Source organism: Babylonia areolata, chromosome 1 (assembly GCF_041734735.1).
Source record: "Babylonia areolata isolate BAREFJ2019XMU chromosome 1, ASM4173473v1, whole genome shotgun sequence".
Classification (NCBI taxonomy): domain Eukaryota; kingdom Metazoa; phylum Mollusca; class Gastropoda; order Neogastropoda; family Buccinidae; genus Babylonia; species Babylonia areolata.
This window is the reverse complement of record NC_134876.1, coordinates 71257799-71273342: the sequence shown is the minus strand read 5'-3', so window position 1 is coordinate 71273342 and position 15544 is coordinate 71257799. Positions and strand designations below refer to the sequence as shown.

Sequence of the window (15544 nt, the reverse complement as noted above, 5' to 3'; positions counted from 1 at the left end):
AATAGGAAAGAAAAGCAACTGCAGGGGAGGGAGAAAAATCATTGTTTACGCATGTACTGAGTGAGTAAATGTGTATGTTTATGTTTGTTTATGCATGTGTTTGTGTGTGTGTGTGTGTGTGTGTGTGTGCACGTGTTTATATGTGTGCATATGTGTGCGTGCGTGCGTGTGTGTGTGGGTGTGTGTGTGTGTGCGCATGTGTGTGTGCATGCGTGCGCGTGTGTGTGTTTGTACGTGCATGTTTGTGCTTTGTGTGTGCCTGTGTGTATTTTTTATTCATTCTGATTCCAGTCTGCAATTTTCCACAGTTTCACACATAGATATTGTACCTATGTCTTGTCATTCTGATTTCAGTTTGCACCACTGCTGAAAACCAATGATGTGGCAACCACTTTCGAGATGCTCTGTGTGCCGACTGTTAGTCTGGATCAGTATCTGACTGTACCTGATGGCGTCACCATTGATCTCTCAGCCCTCAAATCACAGCTGTGTTCCATCAACATGCAGCAGCTGCCACAGGAGCTGATGAACTTCTTTGACATTGATCGCTTCACTGCTGCAGTAGGTGTTAACTTAAAAAAAAAAAGGTTCTGAAATTATGTTTTGTTATATGTAGATAACGGATGGGCATTTTGTATTTCAGAGCATTCACTGCTGTTTGAAAATGTATATAAGAAAATAAAAGCAACGAAGTAGAATCAATAGACATTTGGTATTTGATAGCATTCACTTTTGATTGCAAATGCATGTTTGAAGAGAAAAAATAATGCTGACTGTCTGAATGAGCAACTGTACAGGAAATTTTATTCTGTCATACTGACTGTCGTATTTCTATTACAAACGGCATTGTTTTGTCCTCACGATACAATCACAATTATTCTGGTTTTTAGATGTAATCTGTGCTTGCAGTATTATTTGTCAGGAGTCATCACTGCTTGTGTCACACAGGTAAATGGTTCCCTGATCCATGTGTTACACAGGTAAATGGTTCCCTGATCCATGTGTCACACAGGTAAATGGTTCCCTGATCCATGTGTCACACAGGTAAATGGTTCCCTGATCCATGTGTCACACAGGTAAATGGTTCCCTGATCCATGTGTCACACAGGTAAATGGTTCCCTGACTGTGGATTACACGGCACTGAGTCAGCAGTATGCCGGATTGTCGGCTCTGATTGCACGGTGGATTGAATCCCCTCCTGCCATCACTTTGCCGGCCAGTTGGCAGAACGAGTCGTTCTGGTTGGGGATACTGGAGCGCTATGGCTCGGCCCGCCAGAGTACCAGCACCATCATGGACGAGTAAGACCCCATTGCTAGTTACAGTTTCTGTTCCAAGTAGTAGTCAGTCTGTGTGGACTCATGCAGGTCTAGTCTGTGTGGACTCATGCAGGTCTAGTCTGTGTGGACTCATGCAGGTGTAGTCTGTGTGGACTCATGCAGGTATAGTCTGTGTGGACTCATTCAGGTATAGTCTGTGTGGAGTCGTGCAGGTATAGTCTGTATGGACTCATGCAGGTATAGTCTGTGTGACTCATTCAGGTAGAGTGTGTTGGACTCATGCAGGTATAGTCTGTATGGACTCATGCAGGTATAGTCTGTGTGGACTCATACAGGTATAGTCTGTGTGGACTCATGCAGGTGTAGTCTGTGTGGACTCATGCAGGTGTAGTCTGTGTGGACTCATGCAGGTAGAGTGTGTGTGGACTCATGCAGGTGTAGTCTGTGTGGACTCATGCAGGTGTAGTCTGTGTGGACTCATGCAGGTGTAGTCTGTGTGGACTCATGCAGGTGTAGTCTGTGTGGACTCATGCAGGTATAGTCTGTATGGACTCATGCAGGTATAGTCTGTGTGACTCATGCAGGTATAGTCTGTGTGGACTCATGCAGGTATAGTCTGTGTGGACTCATGCAGGTGTAGTCTGTGTGGACTCATGCAGGTATAGTCTGTATGGACTCATGCAGGTATAGTCTGTGTGACTCATGCAGGTATAGTCTGTGTGGAGTCATGCAGGTATAGTCTGTGTGGACTCATGCAGGTGTAGTCTTTGTGCACTCATGCAGGTATAGTTTTTGTGGACTCATGCAGGTATAGTCTGTGTGGACTCATGCAGGCATAGTCTGTGTGGACTTATACAGGTGTAGTCTGGACTCACGCAGGTAGAGTGTGTGGACTCATGCAGGTATAGTCTGTGTGCACTCATGCAGGTGTAGTCTGTGTGCACTCATGCAGGTATAATCTGTGTGGACTCATGCAGGTGTAGTCTGTAAAATGAGTCAGTAACGAGTCAGTAAAATGTCAAGTTTTGATTCAGCAGTCCCATGCTGGTGTACATGTGACTAGTTCCTGTGCTGGTGTGCATGTGACTAGTGCCTGTGCTGGTGTTCCAGACTGGAGAGGTTCACTGGCAGTCTGGGACCGCTGATGCTGGACGACCCCATGAGACAGGTGGCGCTTGTGGCCCAGACCGTCCTGCGGGTGATGAACGAAAACCTGGCCGCTCTGCAGAGTCAGAACCTGACGCTGAAGAATGTGGTGCAGCGCGTGCCTATCCTGCAGGACGTGTTCAGTGCTCTGGGCGTGGAGGGAGACATTCTGGACGCCATGCTGAAGTCCCCTGTGAAGAGCGCGCAGATGGTGGTGGAGGCGCTGTTGGCGGATGAAGCGACAGCTCGTGACACCATCTGCAATACCACTCGACTGCAAGATGTTATGCAGCTGCCTGCATCCTTCAACAGCACTGCACTGTACCAGGCTGTGTGTCTGAAGAACACCTCCGCGGCCGTGCACAACCTGATTCAGAACCTGGATCTGCAGAGTCTGATTGAAGGCCTTAGCTCCCCCATGACTGCCGCCAACTGGTCAGAGGTCTTCCAGAGCTCTGCTGAGCTGCAGACCCACCTGGAGAAGCTGATTGCTCACCCACCGACGTTCAACGCTAGCAGCCTGATGACACTGTTGGACTCTGAGTTCAACACCTCCAGGCTGTGGCAGGTGATGTCCTCCTTCAACTACTACCTGCTGTTTGACTTGATGGACGTCTATCCAGAGCTGAAGCTGCTGGAGAACATGGCCAGGGTTCAGGCGGCACTGGTGGGGTTCCTCAATGACCTGGTGGGCAAACTGGTGGTGGAGGGGGCCACGCTGGACCTGGCCTCTCTCTTCTCCTCCAGCCCCTCCTTCGTCAGGATGATGGACGCTGCCCTCCGCACCAAGCCTGACCTCCTCACTGCCATTGTCTCCTTACAGATCAGCCCCGTGAAGGTCAGAGAGCCGTTGCTATTAAGGTTAAAGATTAAAGGTCCCATAGCTTTTATTGTCATAGGGGCAGTGAATTCATATCTATTGTGTCTAGGGCTTGTCAAAGGAAGACAGGTCCAAGTCCTCTCCTTCTGCCATTGGTGGGTGCAAGAATAGACATAATATTGGAAGTGGAAAAGCGTCTGTGTCTGTCACTTATGATGAGGGCTTAATGAAGTGATAGAAAAGAAATCTCTGTCACCAGTGATGAAGGATTAATGTAGAGACAGAGGTAACACTGGAACTAGAAAAGAAATCTCTGTCATCAATGATGAGGGCTTAAAGCATCTTGCACATTACACATTTGATATATATAACAACAGTTACAATAATACAATGATATTACAGTTTTGACGTATGCTCTGCATGAATTTGTCAAGTTTTGACATGTATAGCGACTTTCAGAAGCATCTAGATATACCATGGAGTTGATATAATGCTTTGCATGAATTTGTCAGGTTTTATCAAGTTTCTGTAAGAAATATATATTTGTCACAGTAAGCAGGAGAAACAAGGGCCATGTGTGGGTGGCTGGGACTGTTAGCATCAAGGGCCATGTGTGGGTGGCTAGGACTGTTAACAACAAGGGCCATGTGTGGGTGGCTAGGACTGTTAGCATCAAGGGCCATGTGTGGGTGGCTAGGGCTGTTAGCATCAAGGGCCATGTGTGGGTGGCTAGGGCTGTTAGCATCAAGGGCCATGTGTGGGTGGCTAGGGCTGTTAGCATCAAGGGCCATGTGTGGGTGGCTAGGACTGTTAGCATCAAGGGCCATGTGTGGGTGGCTAGGGCTGTTAGCATCAAGGGCCATGTGTGGGTGGCTAGGGCTGTTAGCATCAAGGGCCATGTGTGGGTGGCTAGGGCTGTTAGCATCAAGGGCCATGTGTGGGTGGCTAGGACTGTTAGCAACAAGGGCCATGTGTGGGTGGCTAGGACTGTTAACATCAAGGGCCATGTGTGGGTGGCTAGGACTGTTAGCATCAAGGGCCATGTGTGGGTGGCTAGGGCTGTTAACATCAAGGGCCATGTGTGGGTGGCTAGGGCTGTTAACAACAAGGGCCATGTGTGGGTGGCTAGGACTGTTAACAAAAAAGACAAACACAAATGTGAAGATTGAAAGATTCAAAGAAATTAAATTCTTCTGCCCCTTTTGGGGTATGGAGGATACAATAACAATATATACACATTGAATCACACCTTCAGTCCAGTCATGCCAAACGTTATTCTCACTGTCATTCCTTTTCATTTCCAAAGGTGAACGAACTGATGAACCTGTTCCCTGCCAACATGCAGCCTTTGATGTGTTCCGCTGCCCAGCTTGAGGAGTTCTTCATGTTTCCTGACAACGTCAACGTCACAGAAGTTCTGGACGTGCTGTGCACCTTGAACTACACCAAGATCGCTGAGGAGCTGAGCGACAACTTCATGGTTGAAGCTCTGATCAAAAGCGTGAGAAAACTTTTTTGAATTAGCTTTATGGCTTCATTGAAACAAGGACATATTGTAGTCATGTAGTCCCAAGCAGGCTGTTCTTGTGGTATTTATGTCTTCTTGATCTGTCTCCATCTTTATTGATTTGCCCAGCTGTTCTTGTCCATGTATACCTTCTTGATCTGTGTCCCTCTGAATTAATTTGGCCACCTGTCCTTTTTCATGTGTACCTTCTTGGTCTGTGTCCAGTTTGCAGCAGCCATGAACGAGTCAGGGTCACTGGACGTTCAGAAGTACATCACCTCGGCCATCAGCTTGGTGGAGCGCATCACGAATCTGACCCATGTGAGGGATGTCACATTCAATGGCAATGACCTGGCGCATGCCTTCGACATCAACGTCACACAGTTCATGCAGGCCTTGGAGTTTGTGGGGGCCAGGATGGAAACAGAGTACCCTGAGCTTCTCTCTTTTTCGTGAGGATTGACTTTTTATAGTTTCATTAGTTTGTAGTTCTGAGGGGAATGACTGTCTTATATGTGAGATTTTTTAAGCTGTTCATATGTGTTGGGTTTTGTTTTTTTTTAAGTTTTATTGTTTGAATTGAGCAAACTTGACTCACTAATATTCTGTGAAGATACGAGTATATGAATTTGTTTAAACAGTTTTCCAATGGAACATTGCTTGATACAATGTAATACTGGACAGACCTTACCTCCCAATACCTACCTTTCAGCACTGCAGTATGTACGTTTTTGTTGATGGCTCAGACAGGTTGAATGGGTACCTAGCTGGTTGGGGAAGGTGGAAGGAGAGGATTGGGCTCCACCTTTCTTGACACAGCCACGCTAGCCCTAGCTCTACTAGACACAGTGGATTTGAAGTCACCGCCTCAGTGGCTGTAAAAGGCTTTTGGAAGTTTAACTCATTAAGGCCCGCACCTGAGCATTGTTCTGGCATGAAAATTCATCTCTTTAAAATGGCTTTCAAGTTCCTTCATGTGCATAAACTGCAAGGGAAGGGAAATAACTTCTACACTATTTCCATATGTGTCCACAAATAATTTGGAGGAAAATTGTTAATTTCTGTGTTTGTTTTTTTTTGCATCAATATGGCATGGAAGCCAGCCAAGGCTGTAAACTCACCAGGGTTGAATGGGTTAATCAACCTTACCTTTACCTTTTTTTTAACCACGCAGGTTAAACTCTGTGCTGAGTTCCTTGACGGATGTGTCTGACCAGCGCAGCATCATGGTGGCTCTCAAGGCTCTGCAACTCTATCTGCGCAGCTTCAACACCATGCTGGAGGACATCAGCTGTGAGTGATCCCACAAACTTAAAAAAAAGAAGTTTTTTGAACATTTTAACTCATTCTACACCACAGCTACATGCCTGCTACAACTCCCCTGGACCAGTACTACATGAGACCACTGCAGAAAAAACAGGGCGGTTCACTAAAACAGCGAAAATCAATAAAAATTGTTGTTTTAATCTGTGAAACAAAGCTTCGGTTTCATGCTTCTGGAATCAGTAAACAGTTCAGTTTAGAATGCCAATTGTCCCAAGCAAGAATGAATGAAATTAGAATAGTGTGTTGGTATAAGAATACACGTACCTGGTCCTCACAGGAAGTAATCATGATACGAGTTATCTCGTACCTGGAGTAGAATGAGTTGATTCACAAAATGCATACAACCATCACAACATGATTTCAAACTCCTCTTCACAGATTTTATATTTAGAAATATTATTGTATTGTATTGTATTACTCTTTTTTTGTCACAACAGATTTCTCTGTGTGAAATTCAGGCTGCTGTCCCCATGGAGAGCACGTCGCTACACTGACAGTACCACCCATTTTGTGGTATTTTTTTCCTGCCTGCGGGTTTTGGTGTTTTTTTTATATTTGTTTTCCTATTGAAGTAGATTCTCCATAGAATTTTGCCAGGGACAACCCTTTTGTTGCTGTGGGTTCTTTTATGTATGCTTACTTCATGCTGCACACAGGACCTGGGTTTTTCGTCTCATCCGAATGACTCGCATCCACACCACCACTCAAGGTCTAGTGGAGGGGGAGAAAATACTGGCGACTGTACAAGGATTCAAACAAGTGTGCTCAGATTTTTTCGCTTCCTAGGTGGACATGTTACCTCTAGGCCATCACTCCATGATAGATAAAAAAGACAAATAAATCTGAAAGAAAGCTGTGAAAAGGGACAGAAGACAGGGAAAGAGAGAGAAAGAGAGGGGGAGAAAGAGAGACAGAGTCTCAGAGAGAGAGAGAGAGAGAGAGAGAGAGAGAGAGAGAGAGAGGCATCAGAACTTCAAGGACAGAAAAAGAAAAGATTTCAATGGAGAATATTCAATAGGCCTATGTGTGTCATAGCACATCAGCATTAGGTACAATATTCGGCAAACAGTTGTGTGAGCATGACTGTAAAATTACATATTCTTCATCTGGTGGATGATTTGTCATGTGAAGATAAGTGTTCATGTGTGCATGTATTTTGCTTCACTTTGTGTTTCTGTCGTGTGCAAAGGAAGTGGAATGTATATGTGTATGTGTGTGTTTGTGTTTTGCTTCAGTTTTGTATTTGCGTGTATATCTCTTTTGGTAAAGTAAAACTGAAAGATTGTTTTGTATGTGATGTAAAGGAGAAAATGGTTACTTTGATTTGTAGTGAAGGAGGTTGTGTATTTGCATGTGTGTGCACATGTCCACATGTCCATGTGTATGTGCACGTATATATGTGTGTGTATCCACATGTAAGCACACAGCTGCGTGGGTGTATACACATTGTGTGTGTGTGTGTGTGTGTGTGTGTGTGTGTGTGTGTGTGTGTGTGTGTGTGTGTGTTTGTGTCTCTGTGTGTGTGTACACAGCGGGTCCCATCAGCCTGGCAGCCATCATGAACAACACGGAAGTTGGCAGCATTGTGATGCCGTTCCTGCAGAACCCCCAGCACCTGCAAGACCTTCTGGACCTGGAACTGAGGCCACACAAGGTGACAACCGTCCTGCACTTCCTCCCTCCTTCCATTCGTCCTCCCATGATCATGCACACACACACACACACACACACACACACACACACACACACACACATACACACACATGCAAATGCAAACACAAACACACACACACACACACACACACACACACACGCACATACACACACACACACACACACACACACACGCAAATGCAAACACAAACACACAAACACACATACACACACACACACACATGCAAACACGCACGCATGTACACACACACACACACACACACACACACACACACACACACACACATTCTCTCTTTCTCTCTCTTACACACACATGAATTCTCTCTCTATCACTGTCTCTCAAACATATGCACGCACGCACCCACACACCTACCCATCCACATTCACACCAGGTACTATCCACTAACATACTACTTACCATCACATTTGACATCATTTTATCCATTTTCTCTCTCTTATCCATGTCCTGTTCACATCTGTCAACAACAACACCTGAAGCACTCACAATGCACGTTAATGTACACAGTCTCCGGATGCATTGTATGTGTGTGTGTGAGTGTGCATGCATGCATGTGTATGTGTATGTGTGCGTGTACATGTGTGCATGTGCGCATGTGGTTGTGGGTGTGTGTGCGTGTGTGCATGTTTACTCATTTTTTAAAAGCTTTTAGAGCTCCATTTAGAGAATGAGCACTACATAAATTCACATTATTATTATTATTATTATTATGACTGTGATTGTGATCAATATTATTATTATTATTATTACTGTATGTTTCCCATCAACAGCTGAGTTCACTCCTGAGCAGCAGTGATCCACTGGCAGCACTGTGCGGCCCTCAGCTGTTCACAGCGTTCGTCGCGCCGGGTAACGAGAGCGCCGTCCTGCAACATTTGCAGACCTCCATGTGCAACGTCAACACCACTGTCATGACGTGGCAGGCCATCATGGGGCAGGCCAATGGCTACCAGCTCTATCTGCAGGTGGGTCTGTCTGTCACTTTGTCTTCTTCTTCTTCTCGTTCTTGTTCTTGTTTGTGTTCTTGTTGTTCTTCTTGTTCTTATTCTTCTTGTTCTTGTTCTTGTTCTTCTTCATCTTTTCCTCCTGCTCCTCCTACTTCTTCTTCTTCTTCTTCTTCTTCTGTGAAGTCACGTGGGTGCTGCACAGAACTGTTCACCTGATTCCTCCAAGTCTGTCAGCTTTGTCTCCAACTGAATATAGGCGCTATATAAGTATCCCTCTCATCATCATCATCATCGTCATCGTCATCATCATCATCATCACCTTTGTTTCAGACACAGAGAGAGAGAGAGATGAAGTAAAGTTTTCAAAGTAGAGGTGGAAAAATTGGTCAGCTTCAAGAAAATGGCCTGAGAAATCTTTAAAGGCTTGTATGTGCAAAAGTATTGATATATATGCATACCAAGATATATATATATATATATATATATATATATATATATATAATATTTGTGTATGTGTGTGTGACGTCGTCTTCAGTTTAACGTCTTTCCACTTGAAGTGATATTAGACCAAAACAACAACAAGAACAACAACAACAAAAAACCCAAAAAAAACCTGGGGGTAGGGGTAGTGGGAGGGGGTGGTGGTAAAAGTGTGAGTGGAAGGTGAACAGGGAGAGACAACGCTAGGGAAAATGGAAACGTTATAAACGCCAACATCAAACAAATATAACAACTATAACAAATGTCCTATAGGACTACGCAGCAAACCTTCTGCAATAACAAATAACATACTGGAATTGTTAATAACACATTCAAAAGAACTTTTAGTGAAGTCTGGCAAAAAACATTTTAGATTCTGACATTCAAATATTACATGGTTGCTAGATATATGTTCTCCACATATGCATCTGACATCTTTGCTGAACTTAGTTATAAAAGCGTTCAGTTTTATCCCATTTGATAATGTATGAATCTGCCTTAACCTTATTGAATTACTGTATGTATTTGACTGATTGATAGTTCCCGGTTGTTGAACATTAATTACACTATGGTTTAATCCCTGTGTGTGTGTGTGTGTTTGTCTGTGTGTGTGTGTAGGTGTGTGTGCGCGCGTGCGCACGTGTGCATATTGTATGTTTAATACTGTACCTTAACTTGTACTCATGGAATCCTTTGATTATCAGATGCAGGCTCTGTCAAGTGAAGTGGCAGCAGGCAGCGGAGCGAGCGTCAATGTCAGCTCCATCAATGGTGACGTGCGGCACCTGATTGACCTGGTGACTCAGATCGTCCAGCAGTACCAGAACGGAAGCCGCTCTGCAGACCAGCTGCTGGACTGGCGGGCCTTTGAAGCCATTTTCAAACGATTCAGCGCCTCACTGGGAGAGAGGCTTATGAACCTGACGCAGAAGTGGTAAGTCATGGGCGTGGTGTGATGTGTTTGATATGATTAACAGTTTGAATCCGTCGAATGCTGCTGGCAAGTATGTTCCTCAGAGAAGGCTTTCACGTCACTGAGAGAACATTGAGGTGATGGGTCAGGATGTCAGCCACAATTCTTTGTTTGGACTTCTTCTTCTTCTTGGGATCATGATATTACCTTTGGTCGGCAGAATCAACTCTATCACTGAAATGTGCACAAAAAGTAGGAAACACAGTTACAACTGATGGCACTCTGACCTCACTTCACCAAGGTACAGCTGTCAAGGGGGTTAAATATTGTGATATCTAAAGGTGCTTCAGCTGTCAAAGGGGTTAAATATTGTGATATCTAAAGGTGCTTCAACCAGTTGAAAGGGACAGGAAATGTGTGGCACATGTCTTGATATCAACAAATATTCCCCAAGCATGTGTCCATACAAACAGGTCTGGATCAGCATTTACATAGTTACTTTATTACATTGCTCTTTATGCTCTACGTTGAAATGTTCTGCTGTCAGCAGAGTTTTTGAAGGACCTTGCTTGCAATGTTAAGTCCACAGTAATGGTAAGATGCTTAATATCAGATGAATAAGAGTGCATGATCACCTGAAATCTTCACTGAAAATGATTCAAACATTTCCGTAACATAACCGAAGTACAGAATAAGCCAAACATTATATGCCCACTTCTGTCAAAATACTACATAGTTATAACCAAGTCATAATAGACTTTTTTTTTAACTGTATAGCAGACATAAGATACTGAATAGTTCTCACTTTTGACGTGTGTATTTATGTACCTGTGTGTTGATAAGTGAAGTGCATTGTTTCTGTGTGCCCTCAGGTCAGTAGACTTGGCCAGTGGGTTACTGCCAGTCATGCCTGATGACCCCATGTCCACCAATGTGCGAACCATCAACACCATCAACATCTTCATGGACATCATCAATGACAGACTGGAGCACATGATCAGTAAGTGCAGTGTGTGGAAACACCTGTAAAGTAACTGTGAAAACACCTGTAAAGTAGCTGTGAAAACACCTGTAAAGTAACTGTGAAAACACCTGTAAAGTAGCTGTTGAAACACCTGTAAAGTAGCTGTGAAAACACCTGTAAAGTAGCTGTTGAAACACCTGTAAAGTAGCTGTTGAAACACCTGTAAAGTAGCTGTTAAAACACCTGTAAAGTAGCTGTTGAAACACCTGTAAAGTAACTGTGAAAACACCTGTAAAGTAGCTGCTGAAACACCTGTAAAGTGACTGTGAAAACACCTGTAAAGTAGCTGTTGAAACACCTGTAAAGTAACTGTGAAAACACCTGTAAAGTAACTGTGAAAACACCTGTAAAGTAGCTGTTGAAACACCTGTAAAGTAACTGTGAAAACACCTGTAAAGTAGCTGTTGAAACACCTGTAAAGTAACTGTGAAGACACCTGTAAAGTAGCTGTTGAAACACCTGTAAAGTAGCTGTTGAAACACCTGTAAAGTAACTGTGAAAACACCTGTAAAGTAACTGTGAAAACACCTGTAAAGTAACTGTGAAAACACCTGTAAAGTAGCTGCTGAAACACCTGTAAAGTGACTGTGAAAACACCTGTAAAGTAGCTGTTGAAACACCTGTAAAGTAACTGTTGAAACACCTGTAAAGTAACTGTGAAGACACCTGTAAAGTAGCTGTTGAAACACCTGTAAAGTAGCTGTTGAAACACCTGTAAAGTAACTGTTGAAACACCTGTAAAGTAACTGTGAAAACACCTGTAAAGTAGCTGTTGAAACACCTGTAAAGTAACTGTTGAAACACCTGTAAAGTAACTGTGAAAACACCTGTAAAGTAGCTGTTGAAACACCTGTAAAGTAACTGTGAAAACACCTGTAAAGTAGCTGCTGAAACACCTGTAAAGTGACTGTGAAAACACCTGTAAAGTAGCTGTTGAAACACCTGTAAAGTAACTGTTGAAACACCTGTAAAGTAACTGTGAAGACACCTGTAAAGTAGCTGTTGAAACACCTGTAAAGTAGCTGTTGAAACACCTGTAAAGTAACTGTTGAAACACCTGTAAAGTAACTGTTAAAACACCTGTAAAGTAGCTGTGAAAACACCTGTAAAGTAGCTGTTGAAACACCTGTAAAGTAGCTGTTAAAACACCTGTAAAGTAACTGTGAAAACACCTGTAAAGTAGCTGTTAAAACACCTGTAAAGTAGCTGTTAAAACACCTGTAAAGTAACTGTGAAAACACCTGTAAAGTAGCTGTTAAAACACCTGTAAAGTAGCTGTTGAAACACCTGTAAAGTAACTGTGAAAACACCTGTAAAGTAGCTGTTAAAACACCTGTAAAGTAGCTGTGAAAATGACCTAATTCCAGGATGAATGGAGGAATGTATTTTGAAGAGTTTATCATTGATTAGAAATTTTCCAGTGACTATGGAGGTAGTGGAGTGGAGGTGGGAGTATTCTCATTCTTGCAAAGGAGTGTTGCATGGAATAAAGACATAAATGAACAAGTGCTAAAATACTGGCTTTGATTTTTTTAAAATTCTCCATGGAACTCTAAATTTTCATTGTAAGTCAGATTCAGTTTCGTAAGCAAACAGTATTTATATCAACTTTTATAGACTTTTTAATGAGAATCTCATGACTTCATCTGTCCTATGATAGTGACTGTTTCAGGTACTCACACTGTAAAAACATGAAAGTAATAATGATGATTTGTACATTGACAATGATGACACCAACAACAGCAGTTTGAGACTATTATTTGCTACAATGACCATGCGACTTAAAATAGTCAGAATGGTTGATATATTAACAACAACACTGCCAACAATAACAGTGTTAAGGACTATTGTTTGCAGTGCTGACTTTGTGATATGAGTTGTAATGATTGTTTATTAACAAAAACACAAGCCAACAGCCAAGTGTTAAGAACTGTTGTTTGCTGTGCTGATCATTTGACATGAAATAGTAATGGTGATATATATATATTTACATCAACAACAATACTACCAAAACAACAGCAGTGTAAAGGACTATTGTTTGCTGTGGATACCATATGACAAAAAATAGGTGTTTTTTTAATTTAAAAAAGGGTGGTTTATTTATTAACATCAACAATACCACCAGCAAAAGCAGTGTTAAGAACTATTGTTTGCTGTGATGAAATAGTAAGGATAGTTTATATATTAACAACAACAATACCACCAACAACAGCAGTGTTAAGAACTATTGTTTGCTGTGGTAACTATATGACATAAAATAGTATTTAAAAAAGGGGGTGGTTTATGTATTAATAACAATACCACCAGCAACAGCAGTGTTTAGAACTGTTATTTGCTGTGGTGACTATATGACATAAAATAGTATTTAAAAAAGGTGGTGGTTTATGTATTAATAACAATACCACCAACAACAGCAGTGTTAAGCACTATTGTTTGCTGTGGAAAAACAGTAAGGATAGTTTAAATATTGACAACAACAATACCACCAGCAACAGCAGTGTCAAGAACTATTGTTTGCTGTGATAAGATAGGATTGTTTATGTATCAACAACAACATTACCACCACCAACAGCAGTGTTAAGAACCATTGTTTGCTGTGATAAAAATAGTTAGGATGGTTTATATATTGGTGGTGGTTTGTTGGGTTCGACGATGACATTTCTGTGCAGGGGTATTAACAACAAGATTACCACCAACAAAAGCAGTGTTAAGAACTGTTGTTTGCTATAGGGATGGTTTAAATATTAACAACAAGATTACCACCAATAACAGCAGTGTGAAGAACCGTGGTTTGCTATAGGGATGGTTTAAATATTAACAACAAGATTACCACCAACAAAAGCAGTGTTAAGAACTGTTGTTTGCTGTAGGGATGGTTTAAATATTAACAACAAGATTACCACCAACAAAAGCAGTGTTAAGAACTGTTGTTTGCTGTAGGGATGGTTTATATATTAACAACAAGATTACCACCAACAAAAGCAGTGTGAAGAACCGTGGTTTGCTGTGCGGTGTGCAGGGAATGGAGTCAGTCTGTCCAGCCTGCTGAACAACAGCGCCACACTGGTCAGGCTGATGGAGGCCTACCTGGACGTTACTCGCCTCTCCCCACAGGGCTGGCTGGACAACGCCTTCAACATCACCAGGGTACACACACACACACACACGCACATGCACGCTCACGCACACACACACACATACACATACACACACATGCACATGCAGACACACGCACACACACACACACATGCACACACACACACACACACACACACACATGCATACAAGCTTGCATGATCACATACGCATACACATTCACACACTCACTCTCTCTCACACACATGCATACTCACACACATGCATGCATGCACACATGCACACACACACACACACATGCACACATGCCTGCTTGCTTTCATGCACTCACACACACACACACACAGAGCAGAACTAGCCTTCGCCACTAATGACAAGATTCCAGGAAACATTCACTGATCTTTTAACAACGCCATTGATGCAGATTTCAAAATCTCAGCCTGTTTAACATTCTTCCCAAAGTACAGTGTTTCTGCCCGTTTCCATGCAGGTGGTAGAGGTGGCAGCGAACATGACCATGCTGACAGAGCTGTGTGAGTCTAGCACCCTGGCCACCTACCTGGCGGACGGGTCAGCAGACACCACCCTGGCCTCTGCCATGCAGACTGTCATGTGTAGCGTCACCACACAGCTTCCTTCTGCATTCCGACAGTTCATTGACTACCAAGCTCTGGAGATACAGGTGGGGTTCTGTCTGTGTGTCGGTGTGGGGGGGAGGGGGGACATGGGGAGTTGTGTATGTCTGTGTGTGTGTGTGTGTGTGTTTGTGGGTTGGGGTGGGGAGTGGGGGTGGGTTTAGGGGTGGGGGGGATGTGGGGGGAGTTGTGTGTGTGTGTGTGTGTGTGTAAAAGAGAGAGTGTGTGCATGAGTCTGGGTATGCACATATACAGGCATGTGTATGTGCATGTGTGTGTGTGCATTGTGCATTTTTGTATTTGTCCTCGCTGGAGGATGCTGTGCTCTAGTGGCATAAAGACGTTTGAAAACAAGAGAACGCTGGCCATTAAGGAGAAGCATGAGCGAAAGAAGCAGGGCTCAACTTCTGGAGATGTTTTCCCTTGCAACACTTGTGGGAAGTGCTGCACATCCAGAATCGGCCTCTTCTCCCATATGAGGACACACACCGACAGATAAGTCTGCATGCCTACTCATCCGTCAGTCCGATGGGAGACTCCATCATCATCATCATCATCATGTGTTGTATGTATATATTCATTTATTTATGCGGAAAGACAGGACTGGGCCCTGCTTTCCCATGTCAAGCCCCACAGTGGAAATGAACTCACCGCCCAGACGGCTGTAAAAGGCTTT

At 43.3% G+C, this 15544-nt stretch overlaps 1 protein-coding gene across 4 annotated transcripts in view; it reads left to right on the top strand.

Moving 5' to 3' along the window:
- Positions 1–15544, top strand: part of LOC143286815 (uncharacterized) — a 192357-nt gene that overhangs the window by 107727 nt on the left and 69086 nt on the right. For all 4 annotated transcript variants that reach the window (XM_076594631.1, XM_076594649.1, XM_076594623.1 and 1 more), the window contains exons 44-55: positions 355–561; positions 1109–1302; positions 2392–3265; positions 4554–4748; positions 4980–5206; positions 5929–6047; positions 7613–7734; positions 8544–8738; positions 9905–10134; positions 10986–11113; positions 14157–14284; positions 14724–14915. In XM_076594631.1, coding sequence (XP_076450746.1) covers positions 355–561; positions 1109–1302; positions 2392–3265; positions 4554–4748; positions 4980–5206; positions 5929–6047; positions 7613–7734; positions 8544–8738; positions 9905–10134; positions 10986–11113; positions 14157–14284; positions 14724–14915 — 2811 coding nt within the window. The remainder of the gene's footprint in view (positions 1–354; positions 562–1108; positions 1303–2391; positions 3266–4553; positions 4749–4979; positions 5207–5928; positions 6048–7612; positions 7735–8543; positions 8739–9904; positions 10135–10985; positions 11114–14156; positions 14285–14723; positions 14916–15544) is intronic.